The sequence below is a fragment of the Carassius gibelio genome, chromosome B6 (assembly GCF_023724105.1).
Source record: "Carassius gibelio isolate Cgi1373 ecotype wild population from Czech Republic chromosome B6, carGib1.2-hapl.c, whole genome shotgun sequence".
Taxonomy (NCBI): Eukaryota; Metazoa; Chordata; class Actinopteri; order Cypriniformes; family Cyprinidae; genus Carassius; species Carassius gibelio.
The window spans coordinates 28,502,549-28,530,302 of record NC_068401.1 but is presented as its reverse complement, the minus strand read 5'-3'; the positions used below and the strand labels follow the sequence as shown (position 1 = coordinate 28,530,302).

Genomic DNA, 27,754 nt, shown 5'->3' with positions numbered 1-27,754 from the left:
ACCAGGCGCACGCCAGGAGCGGTTTACAGCCGAGGAGACTGATGTTCTTGTAAGAGCAGTGAAAGACAGAGAAGTTGTGCTGTATGGGGATGGGAGAAACCCACCCAAAATAGCGTCATGATTTCCGTCATCTCATGTGTTAATATTTTTTTAGTGTAACAATTTATGATTTGCAAAAATAACTGTTGCATCTGTGTAGATTACATGAGCAAAGTGTATGCGCGTTGTGCACGCTATACATTATGGTCAAGCATGCGCCCCTAAAATGGCATAATGAACAACGCGCAACGCGCCACTGACTTTAGACTAGGTTTTTTCTGGTCAGTGGCGCAATTGTTTAATGGAACAGCAAAATAGCACCAGGGATTGTTTGCGCCGGAACACGCCTCCTTTTTTGCGCTGAACCGCCCAGGGATCGCAAGTTCATTCACTACTTTAGCGACGTGCTTCTGTGGAGGGAAAAGCGCGCTTTGCGCGGGTGCAAAATAGGAATGACACATGCGTTGGTGTACAAAGTCAATTGCGCTGGGTGCAAGATAGGCCCCTTTGAGTTAAATTACTGAAATAAATGAACTTTTCTAGCCTGGTAATACCAAAGTCTGCTACTTCGCTTTTCTTCGTAGACAGAGTCTGGAAGGGCATAATTGACAAGTGTTTTCTTTCTCGTGGAGGGGTGGGGGGGGATGGGGGTTTCTTGTCTGAAGTTTAAAATTATTGGTTTCCTGTAAGCCCATCACGTAATGTTTGTTTATGACGTGTGTTATTCGCCGGTTTAGCCGCCTCAACCAGGTTTGCTGTGAAAAATAAACCATCGATGGAAGTTCGCTGCCTCTTTAACCTGCTCCTGCATGAGAGCAACCAAGGGGGACACAATCACAATTATCGCCCTGTCGTCTGCATCACGGCTCTCAGTCCTGCCCTCTGTTCGTTGATTGGCCGGCTGTTTTGAGGCCAGAGGGAAACTGGGAGATAGGTCGCTATCTCAGACTGAGTATAGAAACTAAATGAAATTGAGTGGAAGTACGAAGTCTGACGTAGTCAGGCTAGAACTTTCCCACGGCATTGTAATTTATTAAAATGCACCTGTTATAGCACCAAATACACAATATATAGTTATTTTTAGCAATGCCTAAAGCTAATGGAAAGGATGTCAAAGGTGGAGAGTCTTCAATAAGCTGAAATATACTTTTTAGAAGAAATCGACAACCAACTGCATTGGCTAATCTTCAACATGTTTTACACTAAAAAATATTTTTCGATTGAGCTATTTGTAGAGTTTTCACCGAAAAAAAAAAAATTGTTTCATAAGAGAAGTCACTGACTTTCTGAGACAGGAGGGATTCAACTCCCGTCATCCTGATTCATTCCTATGGGATCCGTGAACAGTGACTGAGTGTTGTATAACTCTGACTAATATTCAGTGACATCAAGGCTATAATGTGATTGGTTATTAAAGCATACATGATGTATGTACATGATCCAAGCTGATCTTTGCACTTTCACCAGTTTCACAGACTCTCTCATCTCTGCAGGATCTCTGCAGGATCGTGGGTCTCTAGGACTGAAACGAAACCCTGGACCATTTCATGCTCCCTTCACTAACAGATTTCTGAAGGGCCTTTCATGAAGAGATTCAGCTGTTCAGTTTTGTTGAAAACGTCCCTAGAAATGGCGTCCCCTTCCCAAAGTGCCCTTCAAGGGTGAAAAAAAGGCATTTGTAATTTGTAAAGTATTCACCTTATTACCATGGCAACAACGGTGCCGCCATTGTGCTCGTTTTGTCATCTTACTTCCGGCTGAGGGACCGGACGTAGCATACCTAAGCTAATGGCTAGATAACAGAAAGCAAATGCTCAGTTAGGGGCTGCATAACAATTGTATTTAAAAAAAAACAATTGCCCCAACGATTTAGCGAACACACTGTGAAGCGGTCGGAGTGTTGTGGTGCACTTTACAATTTATACCCACCACCTAAAGAAGAGAAGCACCTGAGGAAATGGATGAAGGCGCTAAATTTGAAGCGCCCACCAAGCGCTCTTATGTGTGTTCGTACCATTTCATGGACGGGAAGGCGACTGACGAACACCCTTAACCCGAGAAATGGCTCGACTACGATGTTCCGTTAAAGAGGTCACGCCGGGGGATGAAAAGGTTGTCAGATTCGGGTAAGCTAACCTTAACTTAACTAGCTATGTGTTTGCTCCCATAACGTTAGATGTATGAAGTCCGTTCTATGAATACATTTAAGATCAGTAACAGGCAGTTAACGAAGTACAACGAATTTTCCATGATTACCATTGTCCACCTATTTATTTAATATTTACGGTAGTACAAGATATTATAGTACATTACAATAGCTCACATTATTCCTGCTACAGAGATTGCAGGTGATAGCAGGCCAGCTAGCTACATTTCTCGTTCCTACGTTTGAACACTACAGATAAAAGAGTGTGTATACTGTTTTGTTTCTAATGCATCTCTCTCTTTTTCTCTCTCTCTCTCACACACACACACACACACACACACACACAGTTCTAAGTTTGGGTCCCATCATATATTAATACTCATGATATATTGTAAGTACTCATTTAAAAATGTTTAATTATTTCCACAGATGTATCGATGACCGCCAGTGATGCAGTGGACAACTTTGAGGGTGATGAGATCCACATGCCCCTGATGTAGCTGAAAGTCACCAGAAGTTGCCTGCTGTAATAAAAATATCTATGAACCTTTACAATGTCACCTGACATTACCTGCTGTAAATAGTTTTTATTTATCTTAATTTTATCTTTAATCTCTGATTTGAAGGAATAAGTCATGTCAAGTTTGAAAGTTAATTCCATCTTGGTTTATTAAATATGGAAATTAAATGGTGAAGTTTTTACAGGATGGTCAGTAGGAGGTGTCTCTTGCTTCCTGAAAACAACAAACACTGATCAACAAATCACAAATGATTTTATACAACTTATATTAAATTATCCATGTTCTAAAAAACAAATCACAGTCTGTCTCTTGTTTAACACAACTGATTTAAAACAATTTATTTCATATAGTTAGTCTTCACCCACATCCTCTACATGACATCCCAATTACCTAATATCCTATCCTTAACCTAATTATTCTCATTCCTGCTACTTACAAAGCTGCAAGTATCTTGTGGAAAGCAGCAGGTAGCCTGCCTGAAACTCATTTGAAAAGAAGATTAGGAAGCATACACTTAAAATAAAAGGTTTTTAGTCTAGCTACAGTCTTGGCACTGAATTGCTCATTGTGTGGCACATGTAACAGAACTTGCTGTGATGGAACCCAGATGAGCAGCTTACAGGTCCTCAGCCCTGTACAGAACATGGCAAACCTAAAATACATTTAAAAGATTTTACAGTTGTCTTATTTCAGAATCATTCATTATTATGATTACACTTGACATTTACCTACATTATTCATTGATCAGACTTAATGTACCCCTACCAAATCTTACCTTTACCTTACCTTTTGCATATACACTGTGCAGAATTAAGAGGCAAGTTGATTTTCTTATTCATATTTTTTTGGTAAAATTTACCAATTCCAAACCACACCAATCTTAACTATTAATTGTGCATTTAAACTTTTATAAGTGATATATAATATTTTGTGGCTTGTTTTATTTGTAAAATAAAATCTGCCTAATCATTATGCATACCTGGAAATACAGCGTTTTTCACTTCCAAATTCCAGCCTCCTCCTTTTCTAATGCATAATTGATAAACGTTCACTTACCTTACTCCACTGTAAGGAAATTATTAAACAAAATACTTAGTCTGATGATGGTCATCAAAAACGTTAATATACTTTTAAACATTTATAACTTCGTGTATGTTAACATCACACACACACACAAAACTAACCAGCCCCATGCTGAGAGGTTAGATTGCTCGACTGGCTGTTTGCACGTTCAATTTTAAAAAGACGAAAAAACCCTCGCTGTGTAACAGTACACGACCCACTGTCTCACTATGTAAATACTGGTAAGCCTCGGTACAGTTGTAAAAAATAAATTTTTCCTTGCTGCTCCATCAACTCCTTCTGACAGGGCAGTTAAATATATAGGTTAACTCTGGCCACTTCTTCATATCGTCTAACATTACCCACGTTAACTGCGAAGATGGATGGGACAATTTGAGACCATTTGATCGTCGTAAGACGTTTTCATCGTGCTCCCAGTTTATAACATAACATTCTTTGTCATTTCGCCACAGTTACAGCTAGCTATAAACAATCGTACAACTACTAAACTAGTAACCGGACGTGCCGTATCGGTTTAGCGGAAGTCGGATGACAAAATGCGGAAATGCGAAGTATTAAAAGTGGGCGGGGCAGAATAAGGTGGATAGGAAGGTCAGGACACCTGGTTTGAAAGAATTGCAGTTCGCATAACACCTGTGTTTGACTTTACCCTGACTTGGTTTTGTGTGTGTGTGTGTGTGTGTGTGTGTGTGTGTGCGTGTGTGTGTGTGTGTGTGTGTGTGTGTGTGTGTGAGAGAGGCCTAATTATAATCACATGCTTGTGATCAGTATTTGAATCCGAACAACACTACACATTACATTAGTTAATTTAGATGACATCAGATCAGATATAACTGTATTGATCCCAGATTGATTTCACTCTTGTATGTCATAGACTTCTGAAGACTTTTATTCCCATGCTTATTCAAACATTCCTTTGCTCTGCAATGATTTGTTAGATGTGATGGAGAAAACAATTCAGACTACCAGATGTTGCTAATGTGCATTGTGTTAAAAACTTTGAGTAATGAACTGTTTTTCTTTACAATTTGATGAAAACTTCAGTTTCCCATAACTATTACTATATACAGTATGTATGTTTTACTTTAAGGTTTCTTAAAAAAATATTATGTTCATGGTTGTACTGTTGCAGACAGAGATGTGGAATTTAATCAATGAAACAAAACAGGAAACAAACATGGAGAGCATGAGGAACAGGAACATTACATCAAACAACTGACATCGAACAAGTAACACACTAGGACTATATATGCTGAGCTGAACCAATCAACTTATGAGTTACTGACATGGAGAAGGGTGTGGTCCAATGAGTGTCCATTACCACAAAAACAGGAAATATAAAAACATCTAACACTGATAACAGCAGTCATTTAGAGAGAACGCTGGACTCTACTGGAGACTACTGGACTTAACTGATTCTCATCTACTGTAAATATAGAGAGCATTCAAAATATAGATACCAGTCCCCCTGCTAGGTTTTAGTCCTTCTACAGCCTTAGATAGACAAGGAGAGAGCAATTATCTGTGGACACCACCTAAAACCATTCCCTTTCTGGGGGTTGTCTTGCTGTTGTCTCTCCAGAGCAACTGTTGGCACTTTCATTTGCACTGTATTAAAACCAGGTAAGTGTTACCATAAGAATAGAAAAGAATTGCTAAGTAATCAAGTCTGCTGAAATCTCTTCTTGGTGAGCTGACAGAAACATACATACATGAAGCAACACAACGAATACAGGGATGAATGTAAATGCATGACTACAGGAGGAGCTCTGACATCACTGTCGTTCAGTGAGAGACTCAGAGAAAGTGAAAGTGACACTAACTTGATCAACAACAATATGAACATCTGAAACCATCAAACTATTTAAACAACAGAATATCGATTCGTTCAGAGACCTTTGTGAACACATCTGATACTCACAGGTAAGTGATAGAAATATAACAGAGATTGTCCTGAACAGGTTTCTAATAGCAGTGATCTGGTTTAGTATGGTTTATGTCAGAATTGAATGAGTTGAACAGAAGCAGGTTTAAGCGTGTCAAATACTCAGATACTTGGTGTTCACTGCACTGAAATGATATCAGAACTAAGTTAAATGTGTGTCATTTGTTCGAACAAAGTATAATGTTTATTACATTTTGTCATGTGACATAAAGACACACGGATGAGAAACAGGAAGTAAATGACATAAAGACGAACTGAACACAAACCTGATTTATTGCAGCTGAAAATCACTTTTACATTACACAAAATAAGAATAAGTTATGATCATATAATACATTTTGTGGAAAGATGAATCTTATTTTTGATAAGGAGATGTAGTTTACCTCCATGTAAGTCAATAATCCAGAAAAACACTTTGACATTGATTTTTCTTTTATAATATAAGATATGTACAGTTCATGAATGTAAAGCAGATCAAATAAATTCAGCTTAACAACAATAATTATTGTACATATATTTATTTGTTTATTTATTTAGGTGAGTGGTTATGTAATGATGAGCTTCAGATTTAGGTTTTGATCAGCTTGTCTAATAACCAGCTGACTGTACATGATCTCTACATATTTGAGTTTCTTCAGCACTCTTTGTCTCCAAACACTCTTTACATTCACCAGCTTCATGAGGTGCATCATGGGGTTCTTCATAAACAGTATTGAAGGAGTTCACACTAATCCTAAATAATGTCTCTTTCCAGCAATGTCATCCTCCATGAGCTCACTGTCTGAGGACATTCAGTGCTATATATGTCTGGATGTGTTCACTGATCCAGTCTCGACTCCATGTGGACACAACTTCTGCAAGATCTGTCTGAATAAGTGCTGGGACAACAGCCAGACCTGCAGCTATCCAAACTGTAAAGAAGCATTCAAGCAAAGACCTGATCTCAAGATTAATACCACACTCCGAGAGCTCGTAGATCACTGTAAGAAGAAAAGTGAGACTTTGAAAACAACTGAAGTTCTGTGTGACTTCTGTGAGGAAAGAAAGCTGAAAGCGCTGAAGTCGTGTCTGGTGTGTCAGAGCTCTTACTGTGAAACTCACCTGGAGCCTCATTTGAGAGTGACACGTTTGAAGAAACACAAACTGATGGATCCTGTGAGTAATATGGAGGATTATATATGTCAGAAACATGAGAGACCTCTGGATCTGTTCTGTAGAGATGATCAGACATGTGTGTGTTCAATCTGCTCTGTGACAGACCACAAGAACCACAACACTGTTGCTATAGAAGAGGAGAGTCAAGAGAAGAAGGTAGAAAGTTACTAACAAACCTGCTTTTACAAGACTTGTATCATGAAGATTCACATTTGTTATATCTTCTTTTGAAAAAATAAAAAATAAAACATTGTAAGTCTCCTCAGAAGACAGTAAATCTGTGTTATGATAAATGTGTCTGTGTTGTTCTCTCTATAGACTGAACTGATGAAGACACAGAAAGACGTGCAGCTGATGATCGAGAACAGAAACAAGAAGATTGAAGACATCAAACACTCAGCAGAAGTCAGAAAAGTGAGTTCATTTAATTAAAGTTAAAAATGTTACACATCATTTGGTTGCATCTCTCCCTGACTCTTGATGTACAGACCAGCAGCATCTTCCTGATCAAGAAAGAAAAGCTTTCCTATTGTATACAGTACTAGCAGTAATTTAACAAGATCAAAGTTTAGTGACTGATCTGTGAAAAGCAAACTCAAGAATGAATGATACTAGTCACATACAACTAAACTAAACTAAGCAAAACGCATACATATGAAATTAAATAGAGTAAAAAAAGAGAGGGAACAAAAAAACCTCCCTAACTCGCACATATATCCCTGCTGAACTGATCAATGCAGAGGTGTGAGTTTTGCGACTGAAAGGGTTTCTTTGTTTCACCTGACATTTTATTTACATGTTTATTGGGGTCTGGTGGATTGGTGTAGTATTAAACCCAAGCGTAATAAAAATATAGTAAGATGCAGGCTATGGTAAAATATTATACATCATTATATAAAGGATCACGGGGATGATTTTGAGTAATGCCAGGGTTGGCTGGTTTGGGGGAAGTCGTGGCCTAATGGTTAGAGGGTAAGACTCGCAATCGAAGGGTTGTGAGTTCTAGTCTCGGGCCGGACGGAATTGTGGGTGGGAATAGTGCATGTACAGCTCTCTCTCCACCTTCAAAATAGGTGCCCTTGAGCAAGGCATTGAACCCCCAACTGCTCCCCGGGCACCGCAGCATAAATGGCTGCTCACTGCTCCGGGTGTGTGTTCACAGTGTGTGTGCAATTCGGATGGGTTAAATGCAGAGCACAGATTCTTAGTATGGGTTACCATACTTGGCTAAATGTCACTTCACTTTCACTTTTATCATCAGTAATGACAGCAGAGGGGATAATGATCTTTGAACAAGATGTTAACGGAAAAAAAAACACATGCCAGGATCAGGCCTGTAATTTATTTGTAAAAAAACGTAGAGGTGTACATCAGCTCAGGATATCCCAAAAAGCCAGATTGTGTTTAGATTGAAATATCCTTTCCATCTACTCTTGATAACAATTGAAAAATTGTTTGACCAAGGATAATACAAAATTAGATAAAGCAAAATTAAATGTTCCAGTTCCCCCTCTGTCATCCTGCATCCATCACATTGAGGTGATAAGGAGGAAAATGTTTGTGTATAGTCTAGTTCTGGAGTAAAGCTGCTGGACAGTATCATCACCTTATAGTACAGTACTATCACAACTTCTCTCAACTAAACACAGGAGGAAGTTTATTCTTCTGTTGAGGTATTTTAAATCCCTAAAAACACTGATGTGTGAGCAATAATAACATGGATTCTGGAAACAGGGATGTTATACTGAACTGCTGGAGATGATGGAGGAGCAGCAGAAAGCAGCAGAGAAACAGGAGCAAGAACTGATTGAAGAGCTGGAGCAGGAGATCACTGAGCTAAAGATGAGAAACACTGAGCTGGAGCAGCTCTCACACACTGAAGATCACCTCCACTTCCTACAGGTCAGTCAACATGATCTCTCTGATCAATCATAATGCAGGATATGACATGCTGAAGGATTTCTCCTCTCTCCTGCTATAGAATTATTCATCCCTATGCAGCCCTAGAAACACCAGGAACTGGCCTGAGATCAGTATAAAGACTCTGAGGAGAGATCTGACTCAACTGAAGGGCACTATAGATGAGAAACTCACACTAACTGGTACATCATTACACTCACTGATCAGATAGAAACATGATAGTGTACTCTGTTCTTTAAATATAAGCTTCAGATCTGATTGTTTTCTTGTCATTAGTCTCTGCAGAGCTGAAGTGGATGCAGCAGTATGCAGGTACAGTGTGCTGTCTGCACTACACTAGTTTACATTCATACACTCACTGCTTCATTACTGCACTACAATCTGATTCAACACTGAATTAACTAAAAACATCAGCATCACAGAATATCTGTATTCTCTGTTTTCTCAGTGGATGTGACTCTGGATCAAGATACAGCTCATCCATATCTCATTCTGTCTGATGATGGAAAACAAGTGAGATGTGGAGACATTAGACAGAAACTCCCAGACAAACCAGAGAGATTTGATCCATGTCCCTGTGTCCTGGGAAAGGAGGGATTCTCTTCAGGGAGATTTTATTTTGAGGTGCAGGTGAAGGGAAAGACTAAATGGGATTTAGGAGTGGTCAGAGAATCCATTAACAGGAAGGGACCGATCACAGCAAGTCCCAGAGATGGATACTGGACTGTGTTTCTGAGGAATGGAGATAAATATGAAGCCTTTGTTGGTCCTCATGTCTCTCTGTCTCTGAGAGTGAAGCCGCAGCAGGTCGGTGTTTTTGTGGATTATGAAGAGGGTCTGGTCTCTTTTTATGATGTGGAGTCCAGCTCTCATATCTATTCTTTCACTGCTCAGTCTTTCACTGAAAAACTCTATCCATATTTTAGCCCATGCAATAATGATGGAGGTAAAAACTCAAGCCCACTGATCATCAAACCTCTCAATTATAAGAAATTAATTTAATCAGTTATCAAATGGGAGATTAAAAAAATGAATTTTATAAATAAAAGTCTGGAAACATTACGTGCTGCTATTATTATTTGTTTTTCATTTTTAAGATCTAAATGTTCTTATTAAATTTTTTTAATGTAAATATATAATGGATGTTCAGCAAATTAATTTTCGTTCAACTTTTAATAATTATCCATGCCATTTTTCTACTTGACCTGAGAATCAACTTTGTTTCTTTACATTTATGGTTGCTGTTTTTCCCAATATATTATATTGTTGTACCGGAAGACTATATAGTGAAAGGCATCATCCGTTGTGTGTCACAGCCACACCTTCTACACTCCCGGAATCGGAAACTTACGCCACACCTACTCGTCCCCAATCACCAGAATTCTGAACACCTGTGCTCATCATCTCATCATCTGTGTTTCTGTGCCCATCGTCTTCGTCTGAGTCTTCATCTGTGTCACCATCACCTAAGGAAAGTTGTATTATCACTGTGTCATCTTCGTGTCAAGATTCACCTGTGTCTGAAACCTCTGTGTCACATTAAATACTATTGCACTGAATCCTCTGTGTCCTCGTCTGTGTCTGACAGAAGACCAGACCTCATGCAGAGCTCTTCAGATACAGGCGAGGACCGCACCGCGGATCCCTTCACCGAATTGGTTCACGCTGTATGGTCCTCACTCATGCAACAAGCTCAACTTTCCTCACCGGCTGTCAACAGTTCAAACACCGCTACAACTCCGGTCACTTCTTCAGTTGCCCCTGCGAGTCCCATGGCCAAACCTGCGACATACAACGGCACGGTGGAGGATTGCAGCGGGTTCCTGCTACAATGTTCCCTCTACATGGAGTGCAACGCTAACTTATTCACCACTGAACGCAGTCGAGTCGCATTCATCATCAACCTGCTCACAGGTAAAGCTCTCCAATGGGCTCAATCTCTCTGGGAGTCGAACTCATCTGCCACTGGATCGGTAACTGATTTCTGTTCTCAGCTAAAATCTGTCTTTGGTCAACAAACTTCTGCATTATCTGTTCATGATCAACTATTTACAATTCGCCAACAGAGAAATTAATCCGTGAGTGATTATGCCGTACGCTTCCGTACACTCGCTTACATAAGCGGCTGGAATGAAACTGCCTTAATTACAGCATATCGCCCAGAGACTCACTGCCTGTCATCAACTCAATCCAGCTGTACTTCCTCCGCCCGCTATACCATCTGTCGCTCCTTCAGCACCTGAACCCATGCAAGTGGACTCAAACCACCTATCCACATCGGAACGTCAGCCGAGGATTGACACCGGGCTGTGTCTCTATTGTGGGGGAAATGGACACCTCTTACCATCATGTCCAGTACGGCCTCCACGCCCAGCGGTGAGTACCATCCATATACCACCTCAAGGTCTTGTCCGCTATTTCTCCCCCACAATCATCCTCCGCGTGGGACTCCTGCATGAGGAAGACATCACGTTTATGGTGCTGGAGGAATCCACCGCAGACATCATCCTGGGATGCCCCTGGCTTAACCAACACCAACCTCACATCCATTGGGCCACGGGTGAGATCCTGAAATGGGGAAAGTCTTGTCATCCTACCTGCATCACTCCTCCAGTTAAAATTCCCAAGGTCATTCCTTCCATCAAGAAGTCATCCCTACCGGTCCAGTCCACATCAGTGGAAAGCCCCCAAACTAAGGTGGATCATAACATCCCTCCAGAATATCGGGCGTTCCAGGATGTGTTCAGTAAGCGGTTGGCAACGAAACTTCCACCTCATAGGCCATGGGATTGCGCCATTGACCTCCTGCCTGGAGCAACCCCTCCCAAGTGACGAGTCTATCCTCTGTCCATTCCGGAGCAGAAAGCCATGGAGGAGTACGTACAGGAAGCCCTCACTCAAAAATTCATCCGACCATCTACTTCCCCTGCCGCTTCCAGCTTTTTCTTCGTGGCCAAGAAGGACAGAGGCTTGAGGCCATGTATCGACTATCGCCATCTCAACTCTCAAACCGTCAAATTCAGTTATCCTCTTCCCCTGGTCCCAGCGGCGTTAGAACAACTACGCAGAGCCAAGATCTTCACAAAACTGGACTTGAGGAGCGCCTATAACCTGATCCGCATCCGGAAGGGGGACGAGTGGAAGACTGCTTTCATCACTCCTTCCAGGCACTATGAATACAGGGTCATGCCGTATGGGTTATCCAACAGTCCATCCGTCTTCCAAAATTATATGAATGAAGTCTACAGAGAATACCTTAACCAGTTCGTAATCGTCTACATCGACGATATCCTCATTTACTCCACATCCAACATGTCACACACGTACTCCGAAAACTCCGGAAACACCATCTATACCTCAAGTCAGAAAAATGTGAGTTCCACACACCCTCAGTCCAGTTCCTGGGATACATCATCGACCCACGTAGCGTGAAGATGGACCAGGGGAAGGTGGACGCCATCACACACTGGCCTCAACCTGGTTCCATTAAAGAACTCCAACGCTTCCTGGGCTTTGCCAACTTTTATAGAAGGTTCATCAAAAATTACAGTTTACTCAGCTCACCTCTAACTTCTCTCCTCCGGAACCGGCCCAAGTCTCTGTCCTGGAACCCCGTGGCCACTGAAGCTTGCCACCAACTTAAACAAGCCTTCAAGACCGCTCTGATCCTAGTTCACCCTGATCCCAACCGACAGTTCATCGTGGAAGTGGACGCCTCATCAACTGGGGTCAGAGCAGTACTTTCTCAGCGGCAAGGGGATCCTCCACGACTCCATTCACGTGCCTCCTTCTCGAAGAAGCTATCCCCGGCGGAGCAGAATTATGAAATTGTTAACCGTGAACTACTGGCCATCAAGCTGGCTCTGGAAGAGTGGCGTCATCGGCTGGAGGGAGCCCAGTTCCCTTTCGAGGTAGTAACAGACCACCGAATCCTGGAATACCTCCGTGAAGCTAAGAGACTGAATCATTGCCAAGCTAGATGGGCCTTATTCTTCACGAAATTCGACTTTAAAGTCACTTATCGCTAGAGTTGTTCCGATTCCGATACTAGTATCGGAAATATCTCCGATACCACAACAAATTCTGGCATCGGCATCGGCGAGTACATGAACCCATATACCGATCCGATACCATTTTCTTAAAAAATACCTAGTTATGACCGCAAGCTTTGCCAAACTGCTGCACGGTTCTTCTTCGCTGCTCAAAATGCATTGAAAACACAGGAAGTTGTGCTGTGTTGCCACAAGCAACCCCTGTTTAGAGCAGCGAAGAAGAAATGAAAACGCGTTAGCAGCCCTGATCTATATATGACTGGATCACTCATCACATTCTAAACTGCCAAAAGACAGTGAAGCCGCTTCTATATTATAGATCAGTGGTTAGCAGTATGTCTCTGTAGTACCGGTAGTTACAGACTCTCAAGTATATTCAGTACCGGCAGCTGCGTTCAGTCGCTTCCGTGTAAGTCAAAGCGCAGGGCTCCAGACAGTAGCCGAATATATACTAGTGTCTGTGAATATTAAACTGCAAAATACTATTTAAATATTACTTCCGCAAAATCTACATCTCTGTGGGTGACTGGCACAGATGCGCGAGAGCTCGCTGTTTTGTAGTCTCTGCTGTGTGTCATGAGGACACGAACGCATAAACCGTCACTTCATGAGAATTTACCGTTTCATTTGAGAATACTGTCATATCATAAACACAGACACTCAAAGATCTTCATGGCAGCCCATTAAAATAAATGTTTGGTTTACATGAGTAAATTGACAATATATAAAGCTACTGTTGTAGCCTACAGTAATAATAATACGTCTCTATAATAATAATAATTATGCCTAGATGGTTGCTTGTTTTTTACTTGTTTTGTTGTAAAGAGATTATCTGATTAATAGATCTTTTTTTATATTCCTAGACTTATTTGTTGCAGTTTTTTTATACAGTTATATTGTAAAACTTAAATACCTTTTTTAGTTTGCGGTGTTAGATTTTTGGCTGCATTTGAAGTTCTTTTTTGCATATGAAAATAAATAATACTGTCAAATTCATGTTAGATAATAAAAATACTGTAATAAATACAGTAGTTCACCATGTATTTGTTCATGTTTTATTGAGGGATCTGTCTGAAGCACACCATAAAAAGAATTCTAGCAATTTACACAGGGCTAGTAGTATATACAGCTGTATATACAGATACACACCCAGGTATCGGATCAGTACTCGGTATCGGCCGATACCCTGAGCCCAGGTATCGGAATCGGTATCGGGAAGAGAAAAAGGGTATTGGAACATCTCTACTTATCGCCCTGGCTCCCAGAACAATAGAGCTGATGCCCTCTCGTGTCTTCATCAGGCAGATCCTAACCAGAATCTCCTGAACCAATCCTCCCTCCAGCCATGATTGTAAGTCCCATTCAATGGAATATTGATCGTCTGATTGAACAAGAAAACCTTCAACACCCTGCTCCGCCGGACGATCCAGGAGGGAAACTCTTCGTCCCTCCTCAACATCGGATTACCCTCCTGGACTTAGCTCATACTTCTCCGGGATCTGGACATCCAGGCAGGAGGCGGACCCTCTCGCTCCTACAACAGCATTACTGGTGGCCATCGATGGCTCTGGATACTGCCCGTTACCTCAAAGGATGCTCCGTCTGCGCCATAGCAGGCACCTCTAGGAGACTCCCGGAAGGTAAACTGGTGCCTCTGCCCATTCCTGAACGTCCTTGGACCCATATTGGCATAGATTTCATGACTGACCTCACTCCTTCTCAAGGCAACACCTGTGTGCTGGTAGTGGTCGACAGGTTTTCGAAGTCATGCAAACTCATCCCTCTCAAATGACTTCCCACTGCGTTTGAAGCGGCAGAGGCACTATTCCACAATGTATTCCGTCACTTTGGCATTCCAGAGGACATCGTCTCCGACAGGGGTCCCCAATTCATCTCCAGAGTCTGGTCAGCTTTCTTCCGTCTTCTAGGGGTGTCCGTCAGCCTCTCTTCAGGATACCATCCACAGACCAACGGCCAGACGGAGCATAAGATACAAGAGATTGGGAGGTTCCTGAGGGTATACTGCCACCGTAACCAGGACTGTTGGAGCCAGTACCTACCCTGGGCGGAATACGCTCAGAACTCCCTCCAGCAATCTACCACCGGGCTCACCCCCTTCCAATGTGTCCTCGGATACCAGCCTCCACTATTCCCATGGTCAGGTGAGCCCTCGGAGGTCCCAGCGGTAGATCACTGGTTCCGACAGAGCGTGAGGGTCTGGGACTCGGCTCACGTGCATCTCCAGTGGGCAGTTCGGAGTTATAAGGAGCAAGCAAACTCCGGAAACACCATCTATACCTCAAGTCAGAAAAATGTGAGTTCCACACGCCCTCAGTCCAGTTCCTGGGATACATCATCGACCCACGTAGCGTGAAGATGGACCAGGGGAAGGTGGACGCCATCACACACTGGCCTCAACCTGGTTCCATTAAAGAACTCCAACGCTTCCTGGGCTTTGCCAACTTTTATAGAAGGTTCATCAAAAATTACAGTTTACTCAGCTCACCTCTAACTTCTCTCCTCCGGAACCGGCCCAAGTCTCTGTCCTGGAACCCCGTGGCCACTGAAGCTTGCCACCAACTTAAACAAGCCTTCAAGACCGCTCTGATCCTAGTTCACCCTGATCCCAAACGACAGTTCATCATGGAAGTGGACGCCTCATCAACTGGGGTCGGAGCAGTACTTTCTCAGCGGCAAGGGGATCCTCCACGACTCCATTCACGTGCCTCCTTCTCGAAGAAGCTATCCCCGGCGGAGCAGAATTATGAAATTGTTAACCGTGAACTACTGGCCATCAAGCTGGCTCTGGAAGAGTGGCGTCATTGGCTGGAGGGAGCCCAGTTCCCTTTCGAGGTAGTAACAGACCACCGAATCCTGGAATACCTCCGTGAAGCTAAGAGACTGAATCATTGCCAAGCTAGATGGGCCTTATTCTTCACGAAATTCGACTTTAAAGTCACTTATCGCCCTGGCTCCCAGAACAATAGAGCTGATGCCCTCTCGTGTCTTCATCAGGCAGATCCAGAACCAGAATCTCCTGAACCAATCCTCCCTCCAGCCATGATTGTAAGTCCCATTCAATGGAATATTGATCGTCTGATTGAACAAGAAAACCTTCAACACCCTGCTCCGCCGGAAGATCCAGGAGAGAAACTCTTCGTCCCTCCTCAACATCGGATTACCCTCCTGGACTTAGCTCATACCTCTCCGGGATCTGGACATCCAGGCAGGAGGCGGACCCTCTCGCTCCTACAACAGCGTTACTGGTGGCCATCGATGGCTCTGGATACTGCCCGTTACCTCAAAGGATGCTCCGTCTGCGCCATAGCAGGCACCTCTAGGAGACTCCCGGAAGGTAAACTGGTGCCTCTGCCCATTCCTGAACGTCCTTGGACCCATATTGGCATAGATTTCATGACTGACCTCACTCCTTCTCAAGGCAACACCTGTGTGCTGGTAGTGGTCGACAGGTTTTCGAAGTCATGCAAACTCATCCCTCTCAAATGACTTCCCACTGCGTTTGAAGCGGCAGAGGCACTATTCCACAATGTATTCCGTCACTTTGGCATTCCAGAGGACATCGTCTCCGACAGGGGTCCCCAATCTCCAGAGTCTGGTCAGCTTTCTTCCGTCTTCTAGGGGTGTCCGTCAGCCTCTCTTCAGGATACCATCCACAGACCAACGGCCAGACGGAGCATAAGATACAAGAGATTGGGAGGTTCCTGAGGGTATACTGCCACCGTAACCAGGACTGTTGGAGCCAGTACCTACCCTGGGCGGAATACGCTCAGAACTCCCTCCAGCAATCTACCACCGGGCTCACCCCCTTCCAATGTGTCCTCGGATACCAGCCTCCACTATTCCCATGGTCAGGTGAGCCCTCGGAGGTCCCAGCGGTAGATCACTGGTTCCGACAGAGCGTGAGGGTCTGGGACTCGGCTCACGTGCATCTCCAGTGGGCAGTTCGGAGTTATAAGGAGCAAGCAGACGCTCGTCGAAGACCTACGCCGCTATACCAACCTGGACAGCAAGTCTGGCTCTCGAAGAGGGACATCCGCCTCCGGCTGCCCTACCGTAAGCTGAGTCCCCGATACATCGGACCATTCAGGATTGAACGGCAACTGAACGAAGTGACCTATAGACTCCAGCTACCTGCACAGTACCGTTTCTCACCTTGATTCCATGTTTCACTCCTCAAACCCTTCACTGAACCTTTGTCTCCTCCATCCACAGAGCTTGGTGATTATGCCGTACCTCCTCTTCCAGCCATCGAAGAAGACAACGACATCTTCCGGGTGAGAGCTATCCTTGACTCTCGACGACGGGATCTTCAACTTGAGTACCTTGTAGACTGGGAGAACTACGGCCCGGAGGAGCATTGCTGGGTTAATCGTAACGACATCCTGGACCTCAGTCTTCTCACTGATTTTCACCGAGACCATCCAGACCGCCCCGCTCCCTGTGGCCGAGGTAGACCCCGTCATCGCACAAGATCCCAGCCGTCAGGAGCTGCCCGTGGAGGAGGGGGTACTGTCACAGCCACACCTTCTACACTCCCGGAATCGGACACTTACGCCACACCCACTCGTCCCCAATCACCAGAATTCTGAACACCTGTGCATCATCACCAGTGCCACATATAAAGCCATCCGTCACCATCACCCAGGTCTTGCATCGATCTCCTCACCCTTACCAAACTGCCTATCGTCTAACCAACCTGATCCTCCGAACCCTCGTCTTCATCCTCTGTGTTCCTGTGCCCATCGTCTTCGTCTGAGTCTTCATCTGTGTCACCATCACCTAAGGAAAGTTGTATTATCACTGTGTCATCTTCGTGTCAAGATTCACCTGTGTCTGAAACCTCTGTGTCACATTAAATTCTATTGCACTGAATCCTCTGTGTCCTCGTCTGTGTCTGACACACAGCTCTTTTCTGCAATATATCATCAAGGTATAGTTTTGCTTTATATATAACTGAGAGACTTTTCGAGATTTTTGTTTATATGTATCTGACATGGGGTTTCCATGACAATTTACTGTCAATTATTACTCCCAAAAAATTAATCTCACTCACAATTTCAATTTGGATACCATCAATACTTATTCTCTGTTCAGACATTTTGTTGCAATTACTGAACATCATTACCTTAGTTTATTTATATTCAAGGATAATTTATTTGTGTCCATCCACTTTTTTTATTATCTTTATTATCTTTCCCTGTTTACCATATTTACGAGCTCATTATAATCATCACTCCTGTAAAATATATTAGTGTCGTCTGCAAATAGTATAAATTTCAGTACTTTGGATGTATTTAACATATTTATTTACACATTGAACAGTTTTGGCCCTAACTTTGTAATTTACTCTCTGATGTTTCTCTCTAAACTTGGTCACCATTCTTAACCAAACATCTTCCTTTGCAGTTGTGGTCATGTCTTCCTTTCTATAACCTTAGAATACAACAAAACAAGTCACACTGACATGTTTCTAGCGCTGACTAACAATGATGTTGTTAGATGAGGCTTTTATGCATTTAAAAAGCATATATTGCATAACAGCTAGGTTGCAGTTTTTATGTATTTTAATGTTTTAATGTAATGCTTATGTATTTGATTTATGTATTTGATTATGTATTGTGCAAAAGAACATAGAAAAATAAAATGCAAAAAAAACATTTAATTGTCAAAATTATTTTAAGCCACTTTATGGTGTATTTCTTATAAACTAGCGTTTCACAGTAATACACATTATATTAGCAACAAATTATTTTAAGAAGTTCTCAGAATGAGATTACAAAGCATTAACTGTGAATCACTCTGTACAAAATTGAGTATTTTACTCTGCATGAAGAGAAAAGTTATTTACTTCAGATCTCTTAACATATAAAACATAGGAAACAGCTCATCATTTAATGAATCGACGGCCTGGCTAATCTTCAGCATGTTTTACAGTAAACAATACATTTGGATTGAAGTATTTTTAGAGTTTACAAGGCACACGTGATCCAAGTTGACCATTACGCTTTCTCCAATAGCACGTAATAAAGACCCTAAGACAATCTCTGTACCCTGTCAAAGAGTCTGTCCCTATCTTCAGCCCAACACATGCTTGTAGTCTCAAGCACTCCATTGTGACCTTACTAAAGTGGGCATTGAAAAAGATGAACTTGGATAAAAAAAGAAGATCTATAATTTGAAACAGGCAGACAGTGGCATTTCTGTAAACCCAGATTTACACTGATATGCTATTTATTGAAGGAAATAAATGACAATGTTCAGATAAATCAGCTTGTACAAGTTATGAAGAGATACAAGAAAGGTATCAACTGGACAATATCAAAATATATACAGAGATAAATAACTCCGTAAGATCTAAAACAAATGATGTAAGATCAAAATGGGAAAAAAGATGTAGGCATTACCTTGACTTGAGATCATTGGGCTAAAATATGTCCTCTCCCACATAACTTAACAAGGTTAAGAGTTTTTTTATCTGATGATAAATATTGATGATAAATGTTGAGGATAACAACAGAGACAGATATCTGTTTAAGATATTAAAGATAACAAGTAAAAAGGAAATGGTACAAAGAGGTTCTGCCCACAAGAGAAGAATGGTTTCAAGTAGTAGCAGAGATCAAATAAATGGAAAGACTCGCGTATAGATTTTGGCTGTTAAAACTATTGTTTGAGAACAAATGGAGTAAATGGACAGCTTTTCCTCTGTAGAATTGTCAGAATGCTAATGAGCCATAAATTACGAAAATAACTGTAATTTTGACCCATTTGGTTTGCAAAGAGTGATACTAGTTTTACCTATAACTTGGCAAATTACCTACTTACATTTGCATGTGAAATCAACTCCAACTTTGCTTCAAAATGCATCACAAGAACTCATCGCAAAAATCGCAAATTGTGGTCGCAATATGCATCCCATCATATACCTGTAAGGCCAAGGAGAAAGTGCTTAGAAAAAGGTGAATCACATTTTGAGATTTTTCCTCTTAAAAGAATGCAGTTAAACTTTACTAGTTGATTTTATAAGGAGATGATCTAGAATGGTCTAGTTATAATATCCATCAACTGCCCCATACAAATCAGCCAGTTGACTTTTACACCTGTATTTTCAGATTTATTAAAATGACTTCTTGTTCATTTTGACATAAAATAAATAAAAAACAATCCACTTAACTTTATATGCTATAGACAGAAATAGTTGAAACATTCAGGATTAGACTGTAATAAGTAGCTAAATGTCCTGAAAATCAATGTTTTTATTAACTGATAACTTTTTGTCCATTGAGAATATTATATATTATATATATTATAAGCTCATGTTAACATTATTCAAAATGCAATGTGAAACCCCTTAGTTCTCCACTTCCTTTACAAAAAAAAAAAAAAAAAAAAGTTTCTGAAAAGCTGTCCATGTGACCACCACTTCACAAGATGTTGTTCAGCAGACAGTAGTCATAGTCACACAGAGCAGTGAAGATGGCAAGTGTTGTGAGATACAGTTTTCTACTCATCAGTATCTGTTTAAGAAGTATTTCATGGGCAGACTCAATGTTGAAAGGTATGAATATGTATATGCGTATTTTGCTTACCATTTCATCTTTTAAAAATGTTACATTGAGTAGAGGAGATCCTCCAAAATAAAATGCTATATATAAATGATGCATTAGTAAAGAAGAGACAATTAAGCACACTAAGTAAATGGAAGGCTATAAAATACTTTATTTGTATTTTATTGTATTGTATTGTATTTGATGAATTTTCAGACTATTTTGCATCAGACAGTGTATTTAAGTGTTGAAGATCTCATTAGTTGTTTTTCTTAAACACAGTTACATCTTTAATTGGAGCTGTTGGGAATGAGATCATCATCCAGTGTGCTGCTGATAAAACCCCTCAAGATGGTGTGTACCTGTACAAACAAGCAGGAGCAAGTCAAAATAAGCAGGAAGTCTTCTACTATTACAAAGATGGAACTTTAACACCTAAATCACAATGGTGTAGGGACAACGTCAGAGTAACTGGAACATTTCCCCACCTTAATGTCAACATATTGAATCTAAACGCTACAGACTCTGGGTTTTACTGGTGTGAATTTAATTTGGGGGAGACAATATCAGTCGGCACAGTCACATGGTTATGGATAGGTAAGTGTGACTTACACTTATGTAAATACATTTATTATCAAACACGATGAGTTTATTGGTGTTTATATGAATTTAAAACATCGTTTTGTGTTTAGTTTGTAAACTGTGTTAATGGGAAACTTCTATTCAGATGCAGATATTATGAAGGACAGTCATTTTCTAATTAATATTGAATTAAAAAACCACATAGATGTTAGCTCTAATTCTCTGGCCTTCATTTTCTATTCCATCATAGATGAATCAGTAGATAAAAATACAAATAAAACAGGAGATGCAGACGGTAAAGATGATGAACAAGTGTGCTCAGGAGATCTTCATCACCATGAGAAGATCTTTCTCACTGTGTTTGCTGTCATGATGCCGCTGCTTTTCATCACTGGATTCATCTTTGTGATTCTGAAGGTAAGCACACACACACACACACACACACATACTAGTGTTGAAAAGCACAAATAAAAAATAAAAACTTTACATATAAACAACATTATGCATCTATCCGACATGTATTACAGAGGTTTCGATTTGTTTTTGTGGATTGATTTGTATATCTGTTGCTGTCTAATTGTTTTGTAATTCCTACACTCTGGGATATTTTCTGTGATGTCCCAATTAAGTTTGTCCAAATAAGTTAAAGCTTTACATGTAAAATTAGTTATGGCAGTATATGGTGATGATTGTAGTCCTTTAATGGTGTGTGATCTGCCAAAGTCTCCGAGGTATTTATTTTATTTTGAGGGTAGTATATTAGCATTTTAATAATGTCGATTTAAAATATTTATAGATCGTGTTTTCTGTTTTAAAAGGTAATGGTGTTTTTTCTTTTTTGTATATTGGAGTAATAAAAATGGTTGTCCTGATTGATGAAGTGGGACTGTATAACATCGGTTAAGTAAATGTTTTGCTTAAGGTTTTATTTTTAGAGTTTCAGTCTAGCTCAACTGATCACTGTTTTCTCTGCCTTAATTGTACTTTTTGGTTCTGTGAATTGTTTATTTTTAATCTGGTTGTTGGTCGATGACTATTAAGTATTTAAATGCAAACCAGGCTATTACTGGCAGTTTTACCCTGTGTAACTGTACAGGGAGGAAATTTATTCACCATCACATGTGTGCTGTGATTTTGGTCATTCATGTTTGAGTTGCTATGTATAATAATTTAAACGTGTTTTTGGGTTCCTTTTTTTTTGTGTGTGTGTTTGTGTGTGTTAATTGTATTTTACTTTTATTTGAGGGCGAGTGTATATTTATCCTCTACAGTTATGTGGGCCATTCTAACCTGAGTAAATATAACCAGTCTGGAAGTAAAATTACCTGATTATTTGGTCAATAAATTTGAAATTGTGTTTATAGTAATTCTGCTCGAAGAATATTAATTTATTCGAGTAGCCATGGGGGAAAACCCTTTGACCTGGCCTGGGATCTCCCACCCAAATAAAATCGGAGTGGCGTAGTCATGAATATTTGAACTAGAGTAAATCCTCATTCGTTTTACCACAAACAAGATTCTTGTGAACAAGCTTGACAAGTGCCCCATCTGTGTGTCTCTTCCAAATAAAATGTTATTTTGTTCTTCTCACTGGCTCAAAACCTTATTTCTGCTGTCCCTAGAATCACTCCCCCTTTACTGCACACCTAGAACAGTGTTTTCTCATAGTAATTTTGGAAGCTTATATATATATATATATATATATATATATATATATATTAATCTTTAATGAGTCACTTCTTTTTGTTATCCTCAGGTGAAGGGGTGTTTGAGGAACAAGAAATACAGACCATCAAATCCACCCTCAGACTCAGTTTACGAAGAGATTGAATCGAGCAATTTGGACGATCAGCCCACTGCACGGACATTCATCAACCCTGACTATCAATCCACCAATTTCCTCCACTAATTATCTGTGATATAATGTTTACCTCTTATTATTTTGAATGGCAAAGCTTTCAAAGGTGAAGCTTTTTTTGGGGAAGTCGTGGCCTAATGGTTAGAGGGTTGGACTCCCAATCGAAGGGTTGTGAGTTCTAGTCTCGGGCCGGACGGAATTGTGGGTGGGGGGAGTGCATGAACAGCTCTCTCTCCACCTTCAATACCACGACTTAGGTGCCCTTGAGCAAGGCATTGAACCCCCAACTGCTCCCCGGGCGCCGCAGCATAAATGGCTGCCCACTGCTCCGGGTGTGTGTGTGTGTGTGTGTGTGTGTTCACTGCTCTGTGTGTGTGCATTTCGGATGGGTTAAATGCAGAGCACAAATTCTGAGTATGGGTCACCATACTTGGCTGAATGTAACTTCACTTTCACTTTCAAGTGATTTATTGCTTCATATTTGAGTTTCTTGCTTCATTTTTTTTTTCTTATCCTTTAAGTTCAGAGAGACAGAAACATAATCTACCTGATCTAATGACGTAGACATTAGTGTAGGAACTTTTTCAAAAGACATAAAATATATACAAATAATACATATCAGTACAGTTTCTAAAAGAAATTAGCAAAACATTAAAACAGTGAGCACTTGTAATAGTTTTCTTAAACAGTTTCGATAGCAGCTCCATATGTTTCGCTATGGTTATATTTAAGATGCTGTAGATCAGGACCAATTTAAAAGTTCAAGTGTAAAGAATAAAAAAGATGCTGCAGTTTAAGAGATATTGTCAGCTGATGGACAACTGAAATGTCAGAGTTCATTTGTGGTCTGGTGTGCACTCGCCTGCAAGCTACTTTAAGTCTGACAAATAGTCCAACAGTGAACTAACTGATAGAATTAAAGTACAGAGTCATATTTCACTCCTCTGTTCATAATAAAGGCAATCAAAGTTATTGTGTCTCATTATAACATTTTAAACTATATATTGCAAAAATAGTAGGCTATTTTGTTTGTATTTTACTCTCTGATGTTCATCTCTAAACTTGGTCACCATTCTTAACCAAACATCTTCCTTTGCAGTTGTGGTCATCCTTTCTATAACCTTAGAATGCATCAAAACAAGTCACACTGACATGTTTCTAGCGATGACAAACGATGAAGTTTAAAAAGTTTGCTGTGTGTGCAGATGAGGCTTTTATGTATTTAAAGAACATATATTACATAACAGCTTGGTTGCATTTTATATGAATTTTAACGTTTTTAATGTAATGTTTATATGTTTTTTAAATGTAATGTTTTGTCTCTGACAAGAGTGTTTCTTGTCTTTGTATTGTGCAAAATAACATTGAAAAAAAAATGCAACAGAACATTTAATTAAATAATTGTCAAAATAATTTTAAGCCACTTTAGGTGGATTTCTAATACACTAGTGTTTCACAGTAATACACAGTATATTACCAACAAATTATTTTAAGAAATTCTCAGAATTACATTACAAAGCACTAACTGTTGTGAATCAAACTGTACAAAATCGAGTATTTTTAAATGAAAAGACAAGTTATGTACTATGGACTAATCTTCAGCATGTTTTACAGTAAACAATATATTTGGATTCAAGTATTCTTAGAGTTTACACTGAAAAAAATGCTGTTTTAAAAGAGAAGTCATTGACTTTTTGTGGCAGGAGGGATTCAGCTCATGGCACTCTCATTCATTCCCATGGGATCCGTGAACAGCGACTGAGTGTTGTACAACTCTCACTGAACTTCAGTGATGTCAAGGGTGTAATGTGATTGGTTATTAAGGCACATGTGATCCAAGTTGACCATTGCGCTTTCTCCAATAGCACGTAATAAAGACCCTAAGACAATCTCTGTACCCTGTCGAAGGGTCTGTCCCTATCTTCAGCACAAGACATGCTTGTATTATCAACCACTCCATTGTGACCTTACTAAAGTGGGCGTTGAAATAGGTGAACTTGGATCAAAAAAGAAGATATATAATTTGTAACAGACAGACAGTGACATTTCTGTAAACCTATATTTACACTAATGGGCTATTAATTGAAGGAAATACATGACAATGTTCAGATAAATCAGCTTGTACAAGTTATGAAGAGATACAAGAAAGGTATCAACTGGACAATATCAAAATATATACAGAGATAAATAACTCTGTAAGATCTAAAACAAATGATGTAAGATCAAAATGGGAAAAAAGATGTAGGCATTACCTTGACTTGAGATCAATGGGCTAAAATATGCCCTCTCCCACATACCTTACCAAGGTTAAGAGTTTTTTATCTGATGATAAATATTGATGATAAATGTTGAGGATAACTACAGAGACAGATATCTGTTTAAGATATTAAAGATAACAAGTAAAAAGGCAGTTAACTGGAAATGGTAAAAAGAGGTTCTGCCCACAAGAGAAGAATGGTTTCAAGTAGTAGCAGAGATCAAATAAATGGAAAGACTCGCGTATAGATTTAGACTGTTAAAACAATAGTTTGAGAACAAATGGAGTAAATGGACAGCTTTTCCTCTGTAGAATTGTCAGAATGCTGATGAGCCATAAATTACGAAAATAACTGTAATTTTGACACATTTGGTCTGCAAAGAGTGATACTAGTTTTACCTATAACTTGGCAAATTACCTTCTTACATTTGCATGTGAAATCAACTCCAACTTTGCTTCAAAATGCATCACAAGAACACAAAAATCACATGATCACTAAAAGAAATCAGTTTCTTGAAGTGACCATCGCGGGAGCAGTCAAGTTCAGTCCTAGAACCACTTTCCGGCAGAGTTTAGCTTCAGCCCTGATCAAACACACCTGAACTTGCAAGCCTGTCCTCCAACAAAAAACGACCATATAGGTTGTGTGTGCAAGCACCTTATTATGGCCTATATTTACGTATTAAAGTTGAGCGGCCACTAGCAGGCGTAAAAATAATGACAGTATCTCGATGCGTCTGTCATTGTAAGGAGGATTTAGGCAGAGTGGACTCCATAAGCGGGTCTTCATTATAGGATCTGAGCATAAAATCCAAACAATATTCACAACTCGTGGTCAGGTCACAGGCTTGGGTCAAAACACAGGCAAAACAATCCACTGGCAGACAAATCCAAAACAGTAATCCAAAAACGTGAGTCAAAAGAGCAAAAGCAAAGATCATAACAAGTATCAACAATGGAACAATGAAATAACGCTTAGTAAGGCAGTGAACTGGCAATACTTCGCAAAATGGCAGTGCAAACAAATGACTTATATACAGGGTGACAGGAAATGACAAGACAGGAAATGATGTGGCAGGAACAGGAAATGGCAGAGTTCAATATTCAGGTGAAGGCTCCCTCTGGTGGACTGGAGCCTGATCAAACGTTACAGATTCCCTCCCCCTAGGAACACCTCTAAGTGTTCTTCTAGGACGACCCCTTGGTCTGGGTGCCGGACGATCTGGGTGAGTTTGGTGAAAGTCTCTAATAAGTGATGAATCCAAGATGTCCTTAGTTGATACCCACGATCTCTCCTCCGGGCCGTATCCCTCCCAGTCAATGAGATTTTGCATCTGACCCCTCCTCCTGCGAGAATCTAGAATCTCCCGGACTAGGTAGGCAGGAGCTCCCTCGATCTCAAGCGGTGGAGGCGGTTCTTCGTCAGTGGTTTCAGGGCTCAATAGACCATGGGCCGGTTTCAGGAGGGACACATGAAAGGACGGAGAGATGCGGTAATTAGCAGGCAACTCTAAACGGTACGTAACAGGATTAACTTAACGTATAATCTTAAAAGGACCAACGTACCTTGGACTTAATTTCTTGCACGGGAGTTTCAGGCGTAGGTCACGAGTGGAAAGCCACACCATTTGACCTGGCTGATACTCAGGATGTGGACGTCTGTGTCGATCAGCTTGGATCTTTTGAGATCGAATAGCCCGCTGGAGACGGACATGAGCATTTTCCCAGACCTGTTCACTTCTTCTAATCCAATCATCCACAGCAGGCACTTCAGATGGCTCCCCAGACCAGGGAAACAGAGGAGGCTGATATCCAAGAACACATTGGAAGGGGGTAAGCCCAGTTGAAGAGTGAGTGAGGGAATTTTGGGCATACTCTGCCCATGGGAGGAATATGCTCCATTTCTCCTGTACATGGCTACAGTATGATCTCAAGTATCTTCCAATCTCCTGATTAAGACGCTCTACTTGACCATTAGCTTGAGGATGATAGCCAGATGTGAGACTGATGTTGATGTTTAAATGTTTGCAACAGGTTTAACAGGACAGTTGTAACAGCGATGTCCTGATTCACCACAGTAGAAACAGAGTTGATTGAGTAATCTTCTTCTCCGTTCATCAGGTGTTTAGTGAGTTCGTCCAATTTGCATGGCTTCAGAGGGAACAGACTGACATGGTGTTTGCGCAGTAATAGTAGGCACATAAGCGAAGTTAGATTTGGGACTTGGTTGAGTTCGTAAAAGATTGTCAATCTTGATAGCAAGGGTAACAAACTGGGAGAGGTCGAGGGAGTCATCTTTACATAGTAATTCCGCTTGTAATTTAGTAGACAGACTTGAACGAAAGATGTGCTTCAAAGCAACATCATTAAACCCACTTTGTGCTGTGAGAGTGCGAAACTGGATAGCATAGTCAGAAGCTGGCCTGTTGTCTTGGTGTAACTGAGTTAGTTGAGTTGCTGCATCCATGCCCCCAGCAGGATATTGGAAGACATCACGAATCAATTGCGTGAAATAACTATAAGACTGCTGGATATGTGTATCATGATCCCAAACAGCAGTAGCCCACTCTAATGCTTTCCCGGTAAGCAAGGTCATGATAAATGAACACTTTGTATGGTCTTGGTGAT

General features: G+C 40.8%; 1 protein-coding gene across 6 annotated transcripts in view; it reads left to right on the top strand.

Annotated features, from left to right (window-relative positions):
• LOC127960214 (E3 ubiquitin-protein ligase TRIM39) overlaps positions 1 to 27,754 on the top strand; it is a 290,581-nt gene that overhangs the window by 176,912 nt on the left and 85,915 nt on the right. The window contains exons 1-7 of one of the 6 annotated variants that reach the window (XM_052559828.1): positions 5,425 to 5,712; positions 6,489 to 7,045; positions 7,208 to 7,303; positions 8,624 to 8,791; positions 8,871 to 8,991; positions 9,086 to 9,121; positions 9,258 to 9,929. In XM_052559828.1, the coding sequence (XP_052415788.1) occupies positions 6,491 to 7,045; positions 7,208 to 7,303; positions 8,624 to 8,791; positions 8,871 to 8,991; positions 9,086 to 9,121; positions 9,258 to 9,811 (1,530 nt within the window). In that variant the 5' untranslated portion in view covers positions 5,425 to 5,712; positions 6,489 to 6,490 and the 3' untranslated portion in view covers positions 9,812 to 9,929. The other 5 variants (XM_052559831.1, XM_052559827.1, XM_052559825.1 and 2 more) reach the window with 5 other exon arrangements.